Consider the following 18710-nt stretch of genomic DNA (forward strand, 5'->3'; position numbering starts at 1 on the left):
ATTTGTCACTACTTTTTGGGAAGTGTTTTTGCCATATGGATTAAGAGTTTAAAAAAAGAATATACCCTTTGAATTTGTAATTCCATTCTGGGATCTTTTCTAGGAAATGGTCAAAAGGTGTACAAAAATGCAAGTATAAAAATATCCAATCTAGCATCTTTTATAATTGCAGAAAACTAAAGACAACCTGAAAGTTCAATGTAAAAGGCTGAGCAAATAATTTACATGATTTATCGGGAGTGCATCCACATATTGGAGTAGCAGGGACTCGTCCATTTTCTTTCCTAGGATCCCTAATTTTCATCATATTACCTCTCAGGATAACTGAGGGGCACGAAGCGGGGAGAACGTTTCTGTTTCTTGTGCTACCATGGAGAAGAGTAGGGAAACAATTAGGACCAGAGTTACTCATTTTCTTCTAAGCATGTATGCATTTCTGAGGTATAGGAATGCCTCACAAAGACAAAACACTATGGTTGGGCAAGCAACGTTTTTATGTGCCTCCTTTCTCAAGATTTTTCTCCCTCTTTTCCTTGATCGTTCCTCTTGTCTCTCCCTCTCCCATCTTTTTCCTTTACCAAGATCTCTGGGCACTGAATGAATCCTGGACATAGGAGAAGAGTCTGGGCTATGCCCACATAAGGATAGTAGATGGGTTATTGCAAACGCTGTCAGGACCTCTTCTCTGTGTGCCTGCACCTCCCTGCACACCCGTCCTATCATCCCACTTACCTTTACTCTTACATCCCACTTAACAATTACTCTGTATTGTTCTACCTGTTTATTTGCCTGCTTTTTTCATTAACTCCTTGAGGATAAGAATGATGCCTTTTTCATCCTGGTGACCCCAGAGTCAGCGCCCAATATATTAAATAGAGAGACTGTATAAAATAATTGTTCAAGCATTCTGTGTTCAGACAGCCTGGACTTTAATCCTAGCTTTGCCATTTCTTAGCTGTCTGACCTTGGGTATCACATTTCTCTGTATTTCAGTTTCCTTATTTTTAAAGTGGGATTAATAAAAATCACCAAATGTATGGAGTTACAGTAAGTATTAAATGAGTTACATGTAAAACTCTTAGAACAATGCCTAGAAGATAAGTAAGTCCTTAATAAATGTTGGCTATTAATATTCACATAGTCATAGCAATTTTAATAGAAAATTACTCAGATAAAATTAACTATACCTGATAATGAGTTCTAATCATTAGATATCAATGAGCTTGCCTTGGGGACACAGAAACCCATATTTATCTTTTCGGGTTCACTCCAAATGCTTGCTACAATGTCTGGTTAATAGTGGGTGCTCATTGAATGTTGAATGAATAGATACATGTATGGCCAGATAGTCATACATAGATAAGAAAGATAATAAAGAAGATAGAAAAGGAAGAAAATCTGTGACTGCCACAGCAAAAACAAATCCTCCATTTTTGGTGTTTTAATGACTATAAAAGGTCTCTCATTTGAAATTGGATGGGTACACATCTTTTAGGTGGAGGTCATGTGGCTTAATAACATGACATATGCACGTATCTTAATGAGAAGAGCTGAGGGAATGGAGTCTAATCTGGGCCTTAGCATTTAGTAGCTCTGTGACCTGATATAAATTACCTAAGTTCCCTGGCCCTCAGTTTTCTTCTTCATAGGTAGGGTTAAAAATTCCTACCTCTTGAAACATTTATGAGAGTTAAATATGATAAGGTATGTAGAGCCATTTCTACAATGTTGTAGTTATTGGTTTTATTTCAGTTTACATTGATGGTGAGACTCCTGGAATTCATTTTTCTGTCCAGTAAACAGTAATGGAAGCTAGTGGACATGAAGTTCTCACACAGAAGCAATGTGTAATTGACAACAGGGAGGTCATTGAGATCAGGTCAGTTATTGAATATCAACATGGAAAGAAAATTTGTTACATATGGACTTAATGGAAACGACACCCTAATTTTATGTCAAGTTGATCCAAGAAGCCTGCCTGAGATCCTCTGCATGATGTTTTCTATAGGAACATCTATTTTTATTGTATTTCATTAATTCAATCAAAAGGGTTCCCTTGAGTTGACTTATAGTAGGCTGTGATATCAAATTATCTGAAGTTAATACACAGGATACAAGTGGATGTTTTATCTTTTGACTAGGATTCCAAAGCTACATTTTATTGAGAATACCAACAACTGGGTTGTTGCCTAGAATTGACTGGGTATTTGGAATGTCCAAGGTTGCAGAGAAGGGATCTCAGGATCAGACGTGCAGTTTTTGCATTCATCAAACATTTCTGTGAGTACTGTGTCCCAAGCTCCACATGAGTTGCAAAAGATAGTGCCAAAAATGAACAAAATAAAGACAGATCTGGCCTGAAGGAATTCACTGTAGTGAGGAAGACAGATAAAATTTTCATATGTAGTTTTACACATATATACATACATCTCTGTTCTAGCGGAGATATGTGGAAAGTTCTGTGAGGACATAGAAATGCAAACAATTCATCCTGGGAGCATCACAGAGGAGATGAGATTTTTAGTGGCTTTGAAGGACAAGTAGGCGTTCACCACAGAAACCAGAGACGGGTGGTCATTCCTGGATGAGAAAAGAGGACTAGTCAAAGTAGTACGGAGGAAACATCTGTCACATGGGTTGTCTGAGGTCCCAAATGTGTGGAGGAGCAGCGAGAGGCAGATGAGTTTACATTGTTAAAGAGTTGGACTGGTAATTTTTTTGAAAATTAAAAAAAATCGACTCTAACGTGACATAAGTAATAAAAGTAATGCTTACTGCAAAATCTGAAAAACAGTACTAAATTGCCTAAAGTGAGACATTCAAGGCCTAGGTCTCCTCCTTTTTCCAGGCTCCAAATTCCACTGCCAGAGAGAACCATGAATGATGACTTTTTTTTTCAGGGATTCTTCCATATATTTTCTCCGCATATATAATACATATGAATGCATGTATATGTGCATTCATGCACACATTTTAAAAATAAAAATGTAATTATCAGTATTGTTTAATTACAACTTGTTTTTTAACCATGTAAAATTATATTTTAGACATCATTTCATATATTTCTATCTTATTTTGAATGGCTATATGGTATTCTATTATATAGCTAGACCATAATTTAACTAAAATGATGTTTAAAGTTCTTCTCAACTTATTACTCTGAAAATTTTCACTGGCTTTCTTAGCTTTCAGGTAAAGATGATAGTACGATAATGTTGATTACCATTTAAAATGCGCTTTTGGATTAAAACAATCATTTTAGAAGTGGGGGGATCTGTTCTTCCGGGCATCATCTCCTTAGAAATATCATGTTATTTGGTATGACAAGGAATTATCAGAACTTTTCGGTTAGTGGGGCTGTTGCAGAGGACGTAGCATTTTGAGCCAGATCTTGAAGCATCAGCAGAGGTTCATCAGGCAGGAAAGTTTAACTCTGTTCTGAAGAGAATGCTGCTGAACCAGATTCAGCAGTGGCCATATTCTCATTTTAATCGGTCAATCAACAAACAAGTTTTGAATACCATCAGAGTGCACAGTAGGAAGCAGCACTGGGAACATGATTCTGGCCTTTGAATACCTTATAATCTGATGGAGAAACAAGATTCATGAAGCAGTTAGTGAGATCTATTAAGCAGTAGGTAAATATTGTTGAATTATGTCCTACATAAAAGTACCATAGGGGCTGCTCAGAAGAATGAGATGAGCCTGGGCTGGGATACTGGGGGCAGTGTCTCTGGGTAGCGTGAGATGTGAGATGGACCTAGGAGGATGAGTAGGACTCCCATAAACAGGGTAGTTATGGGGGACTTTCCAGCCAAAACCAGTGTACAAACAACCATGTGGTCCACTGATAGGACTATTCAACCTAATTGTTTTGTTAAATAACCAGAAAGATCTAAATTTTCTGTCTGTGTTTTCAGACACAGAAGCATCCTATAGTTCTCTTTTGCTCATGAGTCACAGATTCCTCCTGGCAAATAAAGAAAATAATGATTACTTACTATTAATACCATGAAAATAAGTTGCAGGGCTCTGATATTGTTGATCTTTATGCCTCACCCTTCTTATTTTCAGACATATCATCACCCTTATTTCTGAGGTTGCTGGAGGGCTTTGATTCATGAATGCTTCCCAGACCAGAGTAAGACATTATAATGTCTTGACTTTCAGATGTTTTGACCATAATCAGAAACCAGCCCAAGATTAATTAAAGAACTGCCCAAACTTGATATGATGCTGACATGAACTCTTGTCCATTGAAAAACTGGTGTTGGGGACTTAGCATATCCCTTTTAACCTAACTTTACTCCAAGTGTTTTCTCAGTGTTGCATTCCCAGGAGATACCTCAGTCCTCCATGGGATTTGCCTAAGTGTGTTATAGAGATCCTCCTTTCTACCAGGATTGTGGGAAACTGAGGAGGTTTTAAAACCTAAGTGAACAAAGGATGTGGGAGAAGGAAGGTTGTCCTGGGAATTAGAAGACCTGATTTTTATCTTGGATCTGCCATTTAATTTGCTTTATAATCTTGGATGAGTTACTTCACTCATGTGACGGAACTAATTTTGCAAAAGTAAGAAATACTGTTCAATTAGGTAGAATAATGTATCTTGCTCTAAGGTTTTCTCAGGAAAACAAGGTTAAACTAATTCAGGTGTTCCTATCCTAGGGAATTACGGATGAACATGAGGGAATTCTTAAACTTCTTCAATTTTGGCACATGTATGTATATTTCTGGGGCAAGACTCCACAGTTTTTGAGAGTTCAATCTACAAAGTGTTCATGGCTTTCCAAAAGTTAATTGCCTGTGGATGACAGAAACTCTAAAACTTCTCAAGTTTGAAAATGTTATCATTCATTGATTTTCTATCTTTGTAGTAAGTCTTGTAGAGGAAATATTACAGAGAGAAGAATTGGCACAAATCCCTTTAAATTATGCTTTCTTCACTTTAATCTGAGGCTAACTCTATATTATGGAGAAACACTTTTTACTACAGTAGAGAATTCTGAGAGGCCCAAGGTCCTGTAACTTTTATCCTATTTAACTTGGAGTTGTTTGTATGCCTACAGTATTGTTTATTGAATTAACACAGTTCACTCTAAATGACTTTGAAGATATAAAACATTGGACATTTGACCCAAGAGTGTTCCTCAGGGGCCTCTAAGCTCTAACCCTGGATTAAGAGGTTAGGTACTCCACGGGAAAAAATTTGCTTACTACTTTACCTTACTTCCCTGTAAAAATGTCTTTTCTGAGTTATTATTTACTCTTACTTCCTTAGCGTTTACTCTTTTTAGTGGGCTACTATGAAGCTTGTACATTTAAACAAAGTTTCTGTGTCTTTCATAGGGACAAAGTGAAGACATTGTCCAATATGTTACCTGAGGTCCCTTACAGTCAATACGATTCACTTTTAATTTAACATCAGGGAAAAAGTGTTTTTGAAAGAGAAATTTGTATTCTTTCTATTAAAAATGACAATATGTACTTTATTTCTCCTTTGCTTCCTCTGCCAGGACTTTCAGAACTGAAGTCCGTGCTCAAATGTAATTTGCAAGAGCTTATTCATTATAGATGTCTGGGCACATCTATGTTTTCCTATATTTACTCCAATATTACTTAAATTTTTTTGATTATAAGAGAATACATTTTCATTGAAGAGGAAGTTTCAGAAAAAGTGAGAATCATGAGTTGTCTGATCATCAGGAATAATACTTGGTTACACTCCAGTATTCCAGTGTTTCTTTTATGCATAGATATACTTTTCATAATGTTGGAATCAAATTGTCCATACCTTTATACAAACCCCTCTTTCATCTAATAACATCATGGAAATCTTGCATTTATATTAATTTTTTAAGGGCATGCATTTTGATGATGGTTTGGTATTCTACAATAAAGATGTACCATTATTTTAAATAATGCTGAGGTTGATAGCTTTATAGCTGAATGTTTGTTTTCACTCTTGACTATTTACTTAGTATAAATATCTACAAGAGAAATTACTAAACTTATTTTAAAGACTTTATATACTGAGAATTTTCTTTCCATAAATGTTGCAACAATCTATACTCCACACTAACGGTGTTTAAGAGGGGCTGTTCCTCACACCATTGTCAAAACTGAGCAGCATTTTTTTCTTCTAATCTAATTCGCCTAGTAGAAAACAAGCAGATATCATTGTTTGCATTTATATTTCATTAATTTTAATGTAGTTTCATAATTTAAAAGTTTATTAACCATTTTTGCACTTTCTATGTATGAATTGCCTATTATCTTTTGCCCATTTTTCTACTGAGGCATCTGACTTTTCTTCATATTGTTTTGCAAAAGTTCTTTATATGTAAATAATATTACTTCTTTGCCTTCTAGCTTGCATATATTTCTCCCATTTTTGGTTGCCTTTCCATTGCTATAAGCAGCATATAGTACAGTGATCATAAATAAAGACACTAGTGACTCTCTGGGATCACAGAACAATAGTTGTGTATCCTTAGGTAGATTACTTAATATCTTTGTTCATGTCTTTCCTTATCTATAGTTCTATCTTCCCAATATGTACTCTGCTTGGAATAATGCCTGGCGTATCATGTGCACTCAATTAATATTAACAAATTTTATTAATCAGAATTTTATTTTCAAATATCCTGTGTTATATTGTGTCAAGATTTTAATAGTTGTTATATTTTTAGGGAATGTTAGGGGTGGGAGAATTGAAAGAACTTAAAGAATACCTGTGTCAATGTCATTAGCACTTCATGATAGCTTTGTAAAGAACAAAGAATGCTTCTATTCCAGGTTTGATTTACACCCAAAATAAATGTGGGTGCATAGAAAGTGAGGTAACAATATACTTGGAATGTGCTGGTCATCAAACACATAGGTTGTTGCACTTATTTAATTGTTCCATTTTAAATGACAGATAATGTTCCAATGACTTTTTTCTATAAGGATCTCAGGATGTCCCACAGGTCTTTAAGCCTCATCTTTTCCATCCAGGAACTAATCCAAGTTGGTCTCTCACTTAAAGGGGAAGAAACTGAGAAGCTGCCAGTCAGCCATCAACCATGAAAAAGCTCAGGATAATTTCACTTGAGATCGGAGACCCCACTAGCTGAAAATAAAGCAAATTATGTTCCAAATCTGGTTTTGAAATGAAGAGTGAAGAACCTACAATTTGAAAATAATCACATCCACTGTATCTTCATCCTCCAGATGAGGACTCTCTTACATTTTAGTTAGTCAGTGTGTAATGTTTCTTTTATTTCTGTTCTCAAAGTCTTGACATCACTAAAAATAAATGACTCAATTACACTTGTGCATAAGCAGCTGGAAAACTACCAACATGTTCCCGATGTCTAAACCGTGTAAACAGAGACACCAGAGGCAGGGTGGGGGGTGGGGAGGAAAGAAAAAAAGGAAAAGAAAGTAAAGAAAGCAAAATAATTTTGAAAATAGAATTATGCAAAAGCAGCTTCCAGGGAAGATAGTATGATGTTTATACCTTTTCTTTGCTCCCAGTGGCAACACTGCAGTCCATACACCAACTGGGTCCCGGAAGCAAACCAGGTGGAAAAAAGGATCAAGAAACTTTATAAACACCTTGCAAATCAACGTGCTCTGCCAATACACATTCCATTGCTCATCATGGGAAAATGTTGGCAGCTGTCTCTGGTCAGATGTCCCAGGGTTCTGGGGGCCTCAATCTAGAACTTAAGGACTAATAGGGAAAATTGAAACAGAATCCTGGCTGGTCTGCAACCCCAAAATACAACCACAAACCCCCTCAATTTCCAAAGACCAATCTTTTGTGGTGGCTCTTAGCTCAGAATGCACAATTACAAAAATGAAATGTTCCAAATGTCCTGTACACCCACAACATTCTTTCTTTTATTTACTGTCTTGGGTAGAAGAATATACTTTATCTCCTCGTGTCCTTTTGCCAGGAAAGCGAAGCAGGTTTGGCCAGCAGAAAACTTGATCATCTTTATTCCTTCCTTCATGTTACCAGGAGATGAAGGAAAAGGTCACAGCAGCTGTGCAGCTCAGCTGATTCACCCTGGGTCGGGCTACATGTTATCTACACTTTTCAAGGGGAGAACCTTGCTTGTGATAAAAGTAGGTCATCAGACAGTGAAAAGAGAATGTGACTTAGCCAAAGAAATGAGAAGGGAGAGCGGGGTCAAACCCAGGGCCTTGGTGCTTCTGAAACGTTGACCAGAGAGGGCGAGACGAGCATTGCTGTGTGACCTCTCTCTCTCCATCTCTTGATCTCCCAGTCTCCATTTTGCTCTCATTTTAACTAATACATGAAGTGCCTGGAGAAGCGAAAGAATCTATGAAGGGACCCTGCAAGGACAGTGGCAAAGAGCTTTCTTTTTTTTCCACACAAAGTCAGGCCAAAGGGGGATGGTTTAAATTGCTTCCAGCAGGACATAGGTTCAGCATGAAGAAAATATCTCGGAGTGAGATGAGCCTCTGGAATGCATTACTAAGGGAGTTGATGGAATCCACTTCAGAGATCTCTGAGGACACCATGGAATGCTAATCTTTTCTTAATGGCTAATATTATGGTGTAGAGGAGGAGACATGGATGAACTTTCAAGTTCCTTTCACTCCTGAGATTTGAACATACACTGGCAGAAGAATGAGATATCAGTTGTCCTGTGACATCTGCAACATCCAAACCCTGCTTCTTCTAGGTCACCTGAGGCCCTTGGGGTACCTTCCCCACCCTCCAATTGCCCCCACCTCCACCTCTGACACTGGTGATTAGGTTTAGTTCCTGAGGGTATAGATCTGGTGGGGTGTGTGGGTGGGCGGGTGGAGGTTATTGGATGGAGAAGAATCATATATATATTAAAAAAAAAAACAAAACAAGAATAACAAGTACCAGAAAGTGAGTTCAGGCCAAGATTTTTGGGAAGTGCTGAAATTTAAGTGGGGGAAATGACAATAATCTATGAAATATTCCGAGAGGTAGGAACTATACCAGAAGTGAAAAACAGAGCCAAGGCCCCCAAGCTAGGTAGGAGGAAGATAAAAACAGAGTATATGAGGGAACAGGATTTTTTACTTACGGGACTCTTGACACTCACAGTGTCAAGACAGGTAAGAGTCACAAGTCAAAAGAGTTGTGAAGGGAGGCCAGGTGTGGTGGCTCACACCTGTAATCCTAGTACTTTGGGAAGCTGAGGTGGGAGGATCACCTGAGGTCAGGAGTTCGAGACCAGCCTGGCTAACATGGGGAAACCCCGTTTCTACTAAAAATACAAAAAATTAGCAGGGCGTGGTGGCATGCCTATAATCTCACCTACTTGGGAGGCTGAGGCAGGAGGATCACTTGAACCCAGGAGATGGAGGTTGCAGTGAGGCAAGATTGAGCCATTGCACTCCAGTTTGGACAACAAGAGCAAAATTCCATCTCAAAAAAAAAAAAAAAAAGTTGTGAAGGGAGTAAATGAATGAATAAAAAATTCATAAGATTTGTTATTATAATTTAACATTCTGGAATTTATAAATGAACATAAGATTGACTTCAAGGGTGTCTTTTTATGAATTATATCACTCTTAGACCCATGCGCTTTCTCTAGTGAAAGCTAGTGGGTGGAGAATTGGGATAAACTTACATTTGCTCTTGAAGGTGTTTCATACAGGTGAACGGGGTCACATGTTTGAGAGTCATGGGGTGGTACTCATCTGCAGATGAATATGACTGTGAAGATCATCCTCTGGAGAGTAGACGATTGGATGAGTTGGTCAGGCCACTTGAAGGTCCATACCTTAGGGTGAAGACATCCTCACTGGTGCATCTTCATTGTGACAATATTTTCCTATGCAGAGGGTCAACACTTGCTTCCTTTACTTTTTTTCTCCAGAGCAACTTTATTACATAAGCGTGCTCCTTTCTATTGACTCATTTTGTAGAAACAACTCATATATTTATATGCCAGGACATGGGTTACAGATTTTACCTCCATAGAGACTCATCGACACATTTCTTTCAGTTTGTGAGTTTTGAGCTAACAAGCAAAGAGGAGCTCACAAGCAAAGGTAAACCTTTCTTTCATGCTTCACAGTGACATTCATTCCATGCTGTCTTTTGTACCATGAACTAGGATGTGGAATATGGAGTCAAAGATGCATAAGACAAGGTTCTTGACCTCAGAGCAATCCATTCAGGATACCCATTAGTCTGCATCAGGCTTCTGTGTCATGGAACCCACACAGAGAGGAGGAAAGGGATGAAGCCACCAATGATGAGCACCATGACTTCTGGCATCACATTTTGTTTGACTGAGAACCCTAATTTAATGAGAGAATGTAATCAAGGAAGGTTAGCAGAAGTCATAGCCTTTGGAGAAGATTGCTTAACATACAGTCCATTGGTTCTTCCCACAGGAGAGAATGGTAAAGACAGCTGAGTTAGAAAATTTTAACAGGATGCTGCTATAAAGACACATGCACATGTATGTTTATTGCGGCACTATTCACAATAGCAAAGACTTGGAACCAACCCAAATGTCCAACAATGATAGACTGGATTAAGAAAATGTGGCACATATACACCATGGAATACTATGCAGCCATAAAAAAGGATGAGTTCATGTCCCTTGTAGGGACATGGATGAAGCTGGAAACCATCATTCTCAGCAAATTATCACAAGGACAAAAAACCAAACACTGCATGTTCTCACTCATAGGTGGGAATTGAACAATGAGAACACTTGGACACAGGAAGGGGAACATCACACACTGGGGCCTGTTGTGAGGTAGGGGGAGGGGGCGATAGAATTAGGAGATATACCTAATGTAAATGACGAGTTAATGGGTGCAGCACACCAACATGGCACATGTATACATATGTAACAAACTTGCACATTGTTCACACGTACCCTAGAACTTAAAGTATAATAAATATATATATATATGAAAATTTTAACAGGTATACCTGAAACTCTTTTATTCTCTAAGATGAGGAACAAGGAGAATTAAATTAGTTAGAAACCACAGCAACCAAGGTGCTCCAATCCTCTAGACAAATATTTAACACTTTGGTTTTCTTCCTTGATGCCTCTCATCAGAATATTTTTAAAGCAAGAGGTCCTGAGATTTCTCTGCTCCCTGGGGGTGGGTGGAGTGACTCTTATTGTTCAATGTCAGGGATAATGCCAATCACCCAGGTCTGGGAGTTGTTGGACTGGTGGGAATTGTCTGAATCTTGCCACTGACTTTTCTAGGAAGGAATTTTGGCCTTGATGATTTTGGCTGTAAAAAGTCCGTAAGATAACCTTCCCCTCCCTCCTCCCATTTTCATCTCCTCTGGGGCAGAGGAAAACCCCAGACACCAGCTTTCTGGTAACATAAGAAGCTTCCCATAACAATGGACTATAAATTATAATAAGCAAGGCTCTTCTCTTTCTCTTCCCCTTTGTTTCGCTCCCCGAGCAATATTGTAAGAGTCTACACAATCTCATAAGGGACTTGGCTGGCAATCAGTTGAAGATACTATTCCTTTGGCAGCAGTTCCAAGTCACTAAACTAATGTATTCCTTCTTGCTTAGTTTCTGCAAAATTGCATTATGGTTCTTTGCAGCTAGGGGCTGGAAGAAGAAACCAAAGCATAGAGAAAGCTGGGGCACAAACTGACAAAGCCACTCAACCAAGCAGTGTGATTTCACCAGCTTTAAGTCACAGGGCTGTACACGTGTAGCAGAATTGCTGTTTTTTGGGGGGTGTGGCTTCCTGAGGTCCAGAGTCTCTGGTTGACCAAGAAGCAGCTGGGGCTGTGATGAGTCTCTACGGAGGTAAAATCTCTAGGCTGACTTCGTTTTCTTTGTGTGGCATGTCCTCCTTTAACTTTGTCTTTGATCTTGCTGAATCTGGCTGCGTTTGAGACTGGATGATATGCTTTGCCCAAATGTTTCTGGAAACAAAGACCATTGACTAGCTTGCCCAAGTAAACCAGAGAAACAATACTAATTGGGAAAGCCTTTTCCTGCTTACTTCGAGCCATGTGAAATGAACTTTCTTAACTCCAACACTAGCTACCTGTGTGACCTAGGGCAAATTGTTAGCTTTTCTGCCTTATTCTCCGTATTCCTCATTTGTAAGGGGACTGGGGAGGCAAATACTCTCTGTACTATTTTGTTTCTCACTTAGAATGAGCCTATGAAACAAAGCCTTAGTTTCTCTAGATTACATTATTGGTAGATGAAAACTTTTTTTTACCCCATCTCCTGAAATACAAATAAATATGTACGGTATTATCAAACCCTAATTGGGGTTTCTAATGATTATCTTAAATTTTGTTTCATAAAAAGTGAAACAAATTCAAACCAAATACATTATCAGTATGAAATAAGTAAAATTTTAGCCTGGCTTAGCAATGAAATAGAACAGCCTGGATGAAATGGAGGCCATATCTACAGATGCTCTAAGAAAGTTCAGTCTCACATAAAAAAAAAGCAAGTCCCGAAGAGTATGCAGGTCCAATTCTCATGTTTTTAAAAATTTTTTTTAATTTTTAATTTTTGTGCATACATACTAGGTATATATATTTTTGGGGTACATGAGATGTTCTGATTCAAGCATGCAATGTGTAATAACCACATCATGGAAGATGGAGTATCTATTTCAGCAAGCATTTATCCTTTGTGTTACAAAATCACGGTCTTTTTTAAAGCTTCCCTGCCTGTCCCATGTACTATATGGTTCACAAGGGGACATCTTTCACTTAGGTCTACAGTTTTAGTTCTCACCACTTACTCTGAATTATTCATTGATGTGTGCTCTGTTTTGCTGCGGATCCATCCTGCTACTAACCTCAGTGTTTATTCACTCGTTCCTGTATTTGCCCTGCCCTTTGGATTTGATGGTGGGTACCGTGGTCCCAGCAGGATTTCCGTAAGATTTCATTTCATGCAGATACACTACTTTAGGTGTGCCTGCTTGAAACTGGCCTTGGACTCTATCCATGTGAGCTCTGCTACTCTGGGCATGATGCTTAACCAGTTTTAGCTGGCTTCCTTGAGTAGCTCTTGAACATGATAATCAATACTAGGTAAAATAGGAGCAGTTAGAATCAGAGGTCTAAGAAGATTTTAACGGAGTTTCTGATGGATGAGCAGGGAACACAGGCGTAGGTGATATTCCAAAATCTAGGTGTGCAGTAGGAATCAATGATGTCAAATAGCTACTGGCAAGAGTTCAAGGTTTGGTTCTCATTCCTGATGGGGATGAGGGTTCTGTATTAGTCTGTTCTCACACTGCTCATAAAGACATACTGGAGACTGGGTAATTTATAAAGGAAAGAGGTTTTATTAACTCACAGTTCAGCATGGCTGGGGAGGCCTCAGGAAACTTACAATCATGGTGGAAGGGGAAGCAAACACCTCCTTTTTCATATGGCGGCAATAGGGAGAGGTGCCGAGCAAAGAGGGAAATGCCACCTGTAAAACCATCAGATCTCGTGAGAACTCACTCACTATCACAAGAACAGCATGAAAGTAACCACCCCCATGATTCGGTTACCTCCCACCAGGTCCCTCCCACAACATATGGGAATTATGGGAACTACAATTCAAGATGAGATTTGGGTGGGGACACAGCCAAATTATGTCAGGTCTAACAAGGTTAAGGTTCTAATGGCTCCAGGGATCCTGTTAGCCCATAATAGTAACACCTATTAGAAAACATGTCAGCATCTGTACTTACAGGACCATAATAGTCGCATTTCAGATAACGAATCCTTGCCACTGAGACATTCTTTGGGCAGTTTGTAATCTCTGAAGAAATGCAATCATGATCCTTAGTCTGTGGCTTAGTGCCTACTGGTGCTGGACTCTTTCTACCTGGCCTTTTCCTGCAGGTGGCAAGCCCAACTCACTTGGCCCAAAGAAATCATATTAACAAGGTCTTGGACATTTCAATGTTTTCAAACTTGGTGGGCCAGGTCATCTACATGCAGTCAAGGTTTCTGTGTGAAGCAGCCAACAGAAGGTTTATTGTTGAGAAGAGTGGAGTTGAGTAATAGGTGAGTGTGCAAGGACAGCATGGGGGCATGGGAAAGTAAGTGGGAAGGAGTCCAGTGCAAGTCAGGAATGAGTTAGGGGTGATGGCACTTCCTGGAAACTCAGTAAGTACTTGGGGATACATGCATGAATAAACCACTCTTTCCAATTTTCCCCAGACTCAGGATGAAGGATTAAGGCTGAAGATCAGTTATTCACACTGAATTCCAGGTTATGGTTGGACTATCAATGGAGATGACTCAATGTTTAGTCCTAAGGTGAGAGGCTACTGCTGCTTTGTACCTCTAACCTCAGTTCAAGTTGGTCTTTGGGTGTTGAGTTGTGGGAAGAAAAAGATGTGAGTGGCGGGCTGGAGAGGGCTTTTCAGGGCAATGGTTTTCAGCGCCAGCCCATTTCTGGCAAATGTATTACTCTCTAGGCAAGTGTCTATTTGCTGTGTTGATCCAACACAACATTAACTTCTGAAACAGTTGCATTCGTTTTGCCAGTTTTCCAAGTTTAAAACAGGAATGGAGTTAATAAAGTAACAGAGGCATTTTGGATGGTGAAACTCTAATTTTAAAATGCCCACATGTGTATAATTTTCCACTTTCTTTCTAAATTCCTAATGCTGGAAGGAGTCTTAGAAACCCAAACCTCTTGTTTATAGATGAGAAAACTTAGGTCATGAGAAGTAGACGATTTGCTCAAGGCCACACAGCTAGCTAGGGAAAAGCCAGGGTCAGAATACAAGATCTGAAGCTTCTAGAAAGTGCCTTTTCAACCCTATCCCAATCTTCTAATTAATGAATGGAGACCATTGAGGGGATTTGAGATGCTGCTTCAGCATCGAGGGCAACTGTATCCATGTAGAATCATGGTCATCTTTTCAGGGAAGTTTCCAAAAGGTTTGATAAAGCAGTTGGGAGGATTTATCATCAGCTGATATTTTACTTTATATCAGCTGTTTTATGCTGTGATATTATTTGTCATCATAAGCTGATTCATTCATGTATTTGTTCCACAAATACTTGTGAGAGTTGGCCATGGACCAGCACCATTGTAGAGATGAGAGAGAAGGTAATAGTGGTGAATGAGGCATCCTAAAACCTTGCCCTTGTGGACACTTCAGCTTAGTAAAGGATTTGGGAGACTATTTTTTAAGTCCTGCTTCATTTTACCTCTCCAAGGATCTCTGTTGGACTGTATCTTTACCCAGCTTCCTGCCATGACACTCTATTTGATAAAGACAAACTTTAAAAGAGTGAAACAAATGCTGGTTCCAGATTTAACCCTTAGTCAAATATTTCATGGTGAAACTACTGTACTATCTCTGAAAACAAAGCGAGAGGAGCTTGAAAAGCCTTAAATGTCAGGAAAGTACAGGAGCTACCCAAAGCAGGAGAGTGATTTATTCAAGGCCTCATATGTTGGTAAAGTCAGGAAGAGAAGTGGGTTCCTAAACTCTTTTTTTTTTTTTTGCTCCGTTACAAGAATGCATTCCTCTAACATTTAAACAATATTCTCAAAATTCAATAACACTTCTAAAAACTTAGATTATTCCTAACACAGTAGGAAAGCCTACTGAAAGGACCACCATGTAACTTGCTCACATGGAGTACATTTGTTCCCTGTTATCACCCAAGTCCCTGACAAACTGTCCTGTACAAATAGGCACTCAATATATGAGTTTAATGAACCAATGGATGGATGTTATAAGCATTGATATAAGATGTTAATTTACATTGTTCACTCATAGACATCTATGGAGCACAGTTTGGAAATTTCCTGCAGAATCATTATACTCCTAGCAGAGCTTTGTGTAGGGTTTTTGAAAATTCTGTTCAATTCCACAGGAAAGGGAAATAAAAGCTATTTCTATGTCCTCCTCTCCTCTCAGGTGAAACTCAAAATGGGTTTTTGATGTAAAGTGCTAGGCTGGTCTCTAGAATATTATGAGTCCTTTTAAATGGACTTTTACCTTCTGAAGGGAGCATGGGAAGAGGGAGATAAAATATCTCCTCTTAAACTCTCATCAATCTGGGAGAAACAGAAGATTATTTGAAGGAAATGGAGGAATACTGAAAAAGAAACTACATTAGTATTTTACTATACGTAAAACACCTTCCTATCTGCTATCTCATTTAATACCTAAAACAATTGTGTAGGTGCCATTATTATTACAATATTACAGATGAAGACACTGAGGCATAACAGTATAAGCCTGGAAATGGTAGCAGCTGCACTCAAAGAGCATTCTTCTGACTTTAGAACTGGTGCTTTTCAAGTACCTCACCCTTTTTTTGTAAACATGGTAATATCACAACCACCTGCATGCATATAGGCTTTCATCTGTGAATCACGAAGCAGGAGGGTTTGTGGCAAACCTGTCTTGAAAATGGTGGATGCCGTACATTGGTGCACATTCCCTATTTTAGTTGACAGCATCACCTTGTGGATGAAAATACATCTGGTATATGTTTTTATTTGTAAATACATGTTTACTCTGTTGATTAGGGATAATGAGCCGAGCTACCATGCTGTCAATCAGAATTGTTTGGGGATTGAAACTTCTTTTGCAGAGTTTAATTTTTTTAGTAATCAACTATTAAAATGATCAAATAGTAACACTTAACTGGCAAACAAACAGAATGAGAGCTGGTTTGTTGCTGGCCGTATTAGTTAAAACTTACTGCAATTTTGCTTGCTTAATTAATATTTTTTGAATAGTGGGAATTAGCATTTATAGCATTTGTGGCTTTGTAGCGAGAACTAAAAGGGCAAAGTGAAATAGTAGCAGCTTAGCAGAATCTCATTGTCTAAAACAAAAGGGTAGGGCCTCAAGTCCGAAGATCCTGAGGTTCTGCCATTTTAACTTCGAGTAATTTTAAACTCTCTTAGCCTTAGTTTCTCCGTCTCTAACATAGAGCAATGCCAAGCTTGTGAGAGGATCATCAAATGCCTGGTAGTCTGGGTCCTTATATTTAAGATTTTAAGGGAAAGAGTCTCTGCATTTAATGACAAGGAATGAAAACCACAAGACAATCATCCATCCAAGTGCATGCAGACAGTCTGTGCCACTCACACAAAAGATCTAGACACAGTTTAGCAGGAATCTTAGCCGATTTAGGTTCTTTTGCTGCTGTAGATTTTTGGTAGACAATTAGGTTTTTAAAAATATTTTTTGTTATAGTGAAAAAACGTTGAAAAATAACAAATACCCTGATTTTTCCCCAACGATTCCTTAAATGACAACATAAAGCTGACAACTAATTTAACAATAAGGTAAGGGTAATTTATCCTAATTGCTCTGGAGGTGATTATTTGATAGGAAAATTAGCAACCTGTATTATATTACACGCAGTGTCCTGATTAAATGTTTCCTTCAGAAGTTCTATTGGAAAAAGTTTTGCACTTTTTTTTTTAGTTCCTTTTTTTTTTTTTCTTGTAAGGGAAAGCCTTCTTGGGCAATCTATGAACAGTCAGAATGGATTTTAAGTAATGTCTCATATTATTCATAGAGTCTGGAAAAAGCCGGCCTACTTAACTCTATCTCACCAGCTTTTTTGCAGACTGCTCCCTGCCAACCTCCCTCACCGTACACCCTTCCCTCCTCCCCAGCCCAACCCTCACAGCTGAAAGTCTTGAGGGCAAACTTTCAGTTTAAATTTCCCAGCTTTTTGTCAGTTTATGTCAAAGCCCTAGCCACCTCTCCCACTGACTGCAGTGGCTTTGTTTTTTCTTCCCCTCCATTTGCTACTTGTTAGCCTCCGTGTACTGTGTCGGCACACTTACAGTAGGCAGAGCGCTGATGACAGATGGCGGGGGGGCTGGGAGCTGGGCTGCAGTGGCACCATGCCAAGGGATATGCCTCGCCGCGGGAATGAGCCGCCCAGAAGCTCTCCTTGAAGCCTTGTCCGCTTGGTTTGGTTCTGTGGGCGTGTTTGTATATGCCAGTGCACACGTGGCATGTTTTGTTGTTGTTGTTGTTGTTGCGGTTGTTTTTGTTGTTGTTTGGGCCAGTGACAACAGAGGCCTCGCTGGCTGGCTGCAGCTTTCCACTCTTGGCAGTTTCCAGACTCCCAGACAGGAAATTCTCCCAACGATTGCAGCTGTGAATTGGCCCATTTTTCTGGAAAGAGGATAAAGAAAAGAGTTTTGTGGGATTCTTTGCTTTTCTCGCACAAGCAGGGACGCGTTGAATACAAACAGGAAAATGCGAGGGAGATCAAGGGATGGGAGGGAAGAAGGAGGGATGGGAGTCATCAGAAATCAGATGAAATTCTGTACCAGTTTCAGGCAAGTGTTTGAGACACGCAAATGCAATTGCCTGGGAGCATATGCAGCGCTGTTCTCTGGAACCAGGTGCAGGTCTGCCCTAATGGTGAAACTGCCCTGGGCCTTTGTGGGGTTTTAGCAATTTGAACTCCTTTGACAGCCAAGAGGCACTCACTTTCATTCATTCCTTCAATAAATGTTTGAGAGCCGGCTCTGTGACTGGCAGTTTGCTGCGAGGCTAGGCGAGGGTACACCGGGGAAAAGAGAAACAAGATCTATCCCTTAGGGAACTAATAATCAGATAGACAAAAAGAAAGGAAGTAAACACACATCACAGTCACACACTCCTGTTAGTGTTCTCCATGCAATTTAATAGGCTACTGTGGCAGAGAAGGAGGATGATATGATGATGATAATTAT

General features: G+C 39.2%; 1 protein-coding gene across 1 annotated transcript in view; it reads right to left on the reverse strand.

The window, feature by feature from the left end:
- LOC134728526 (uncharacterized) overlaps positions 1-18407 on the reverse strand; it is a 59511-nt gene extending 41104 nt beyond the window's left edge. Inside the window, exon 1 of the mRNA XM_063593938.1 lies at positions 17808-18407. Coding sequence (XP_063450008.1) covers positions 17808-18278 — 471 coding nt within the window. The 5' untranslated portion in view covers positions 18279-18407. The remainder of the gene's footprint in view (positions 1-17807) is intronic.
- Positions 18408-18710: the final 303 nt, after the last annotated feature.

Source organism: Pan paniscus, chromosome 11, assembly GCF_029289425.2.
Source record: "Pan paniscus chromosome 11, NHGRI_mPanPan1-v2.0_pri, whole genome shotgun sequence".
NCBI classification, from domain to species: domain Eukaryota; kingdom Metazoa; phylum Chordata; class Mammalia; order Primates; family Hominidae; genus Pan; species Pan paniscus.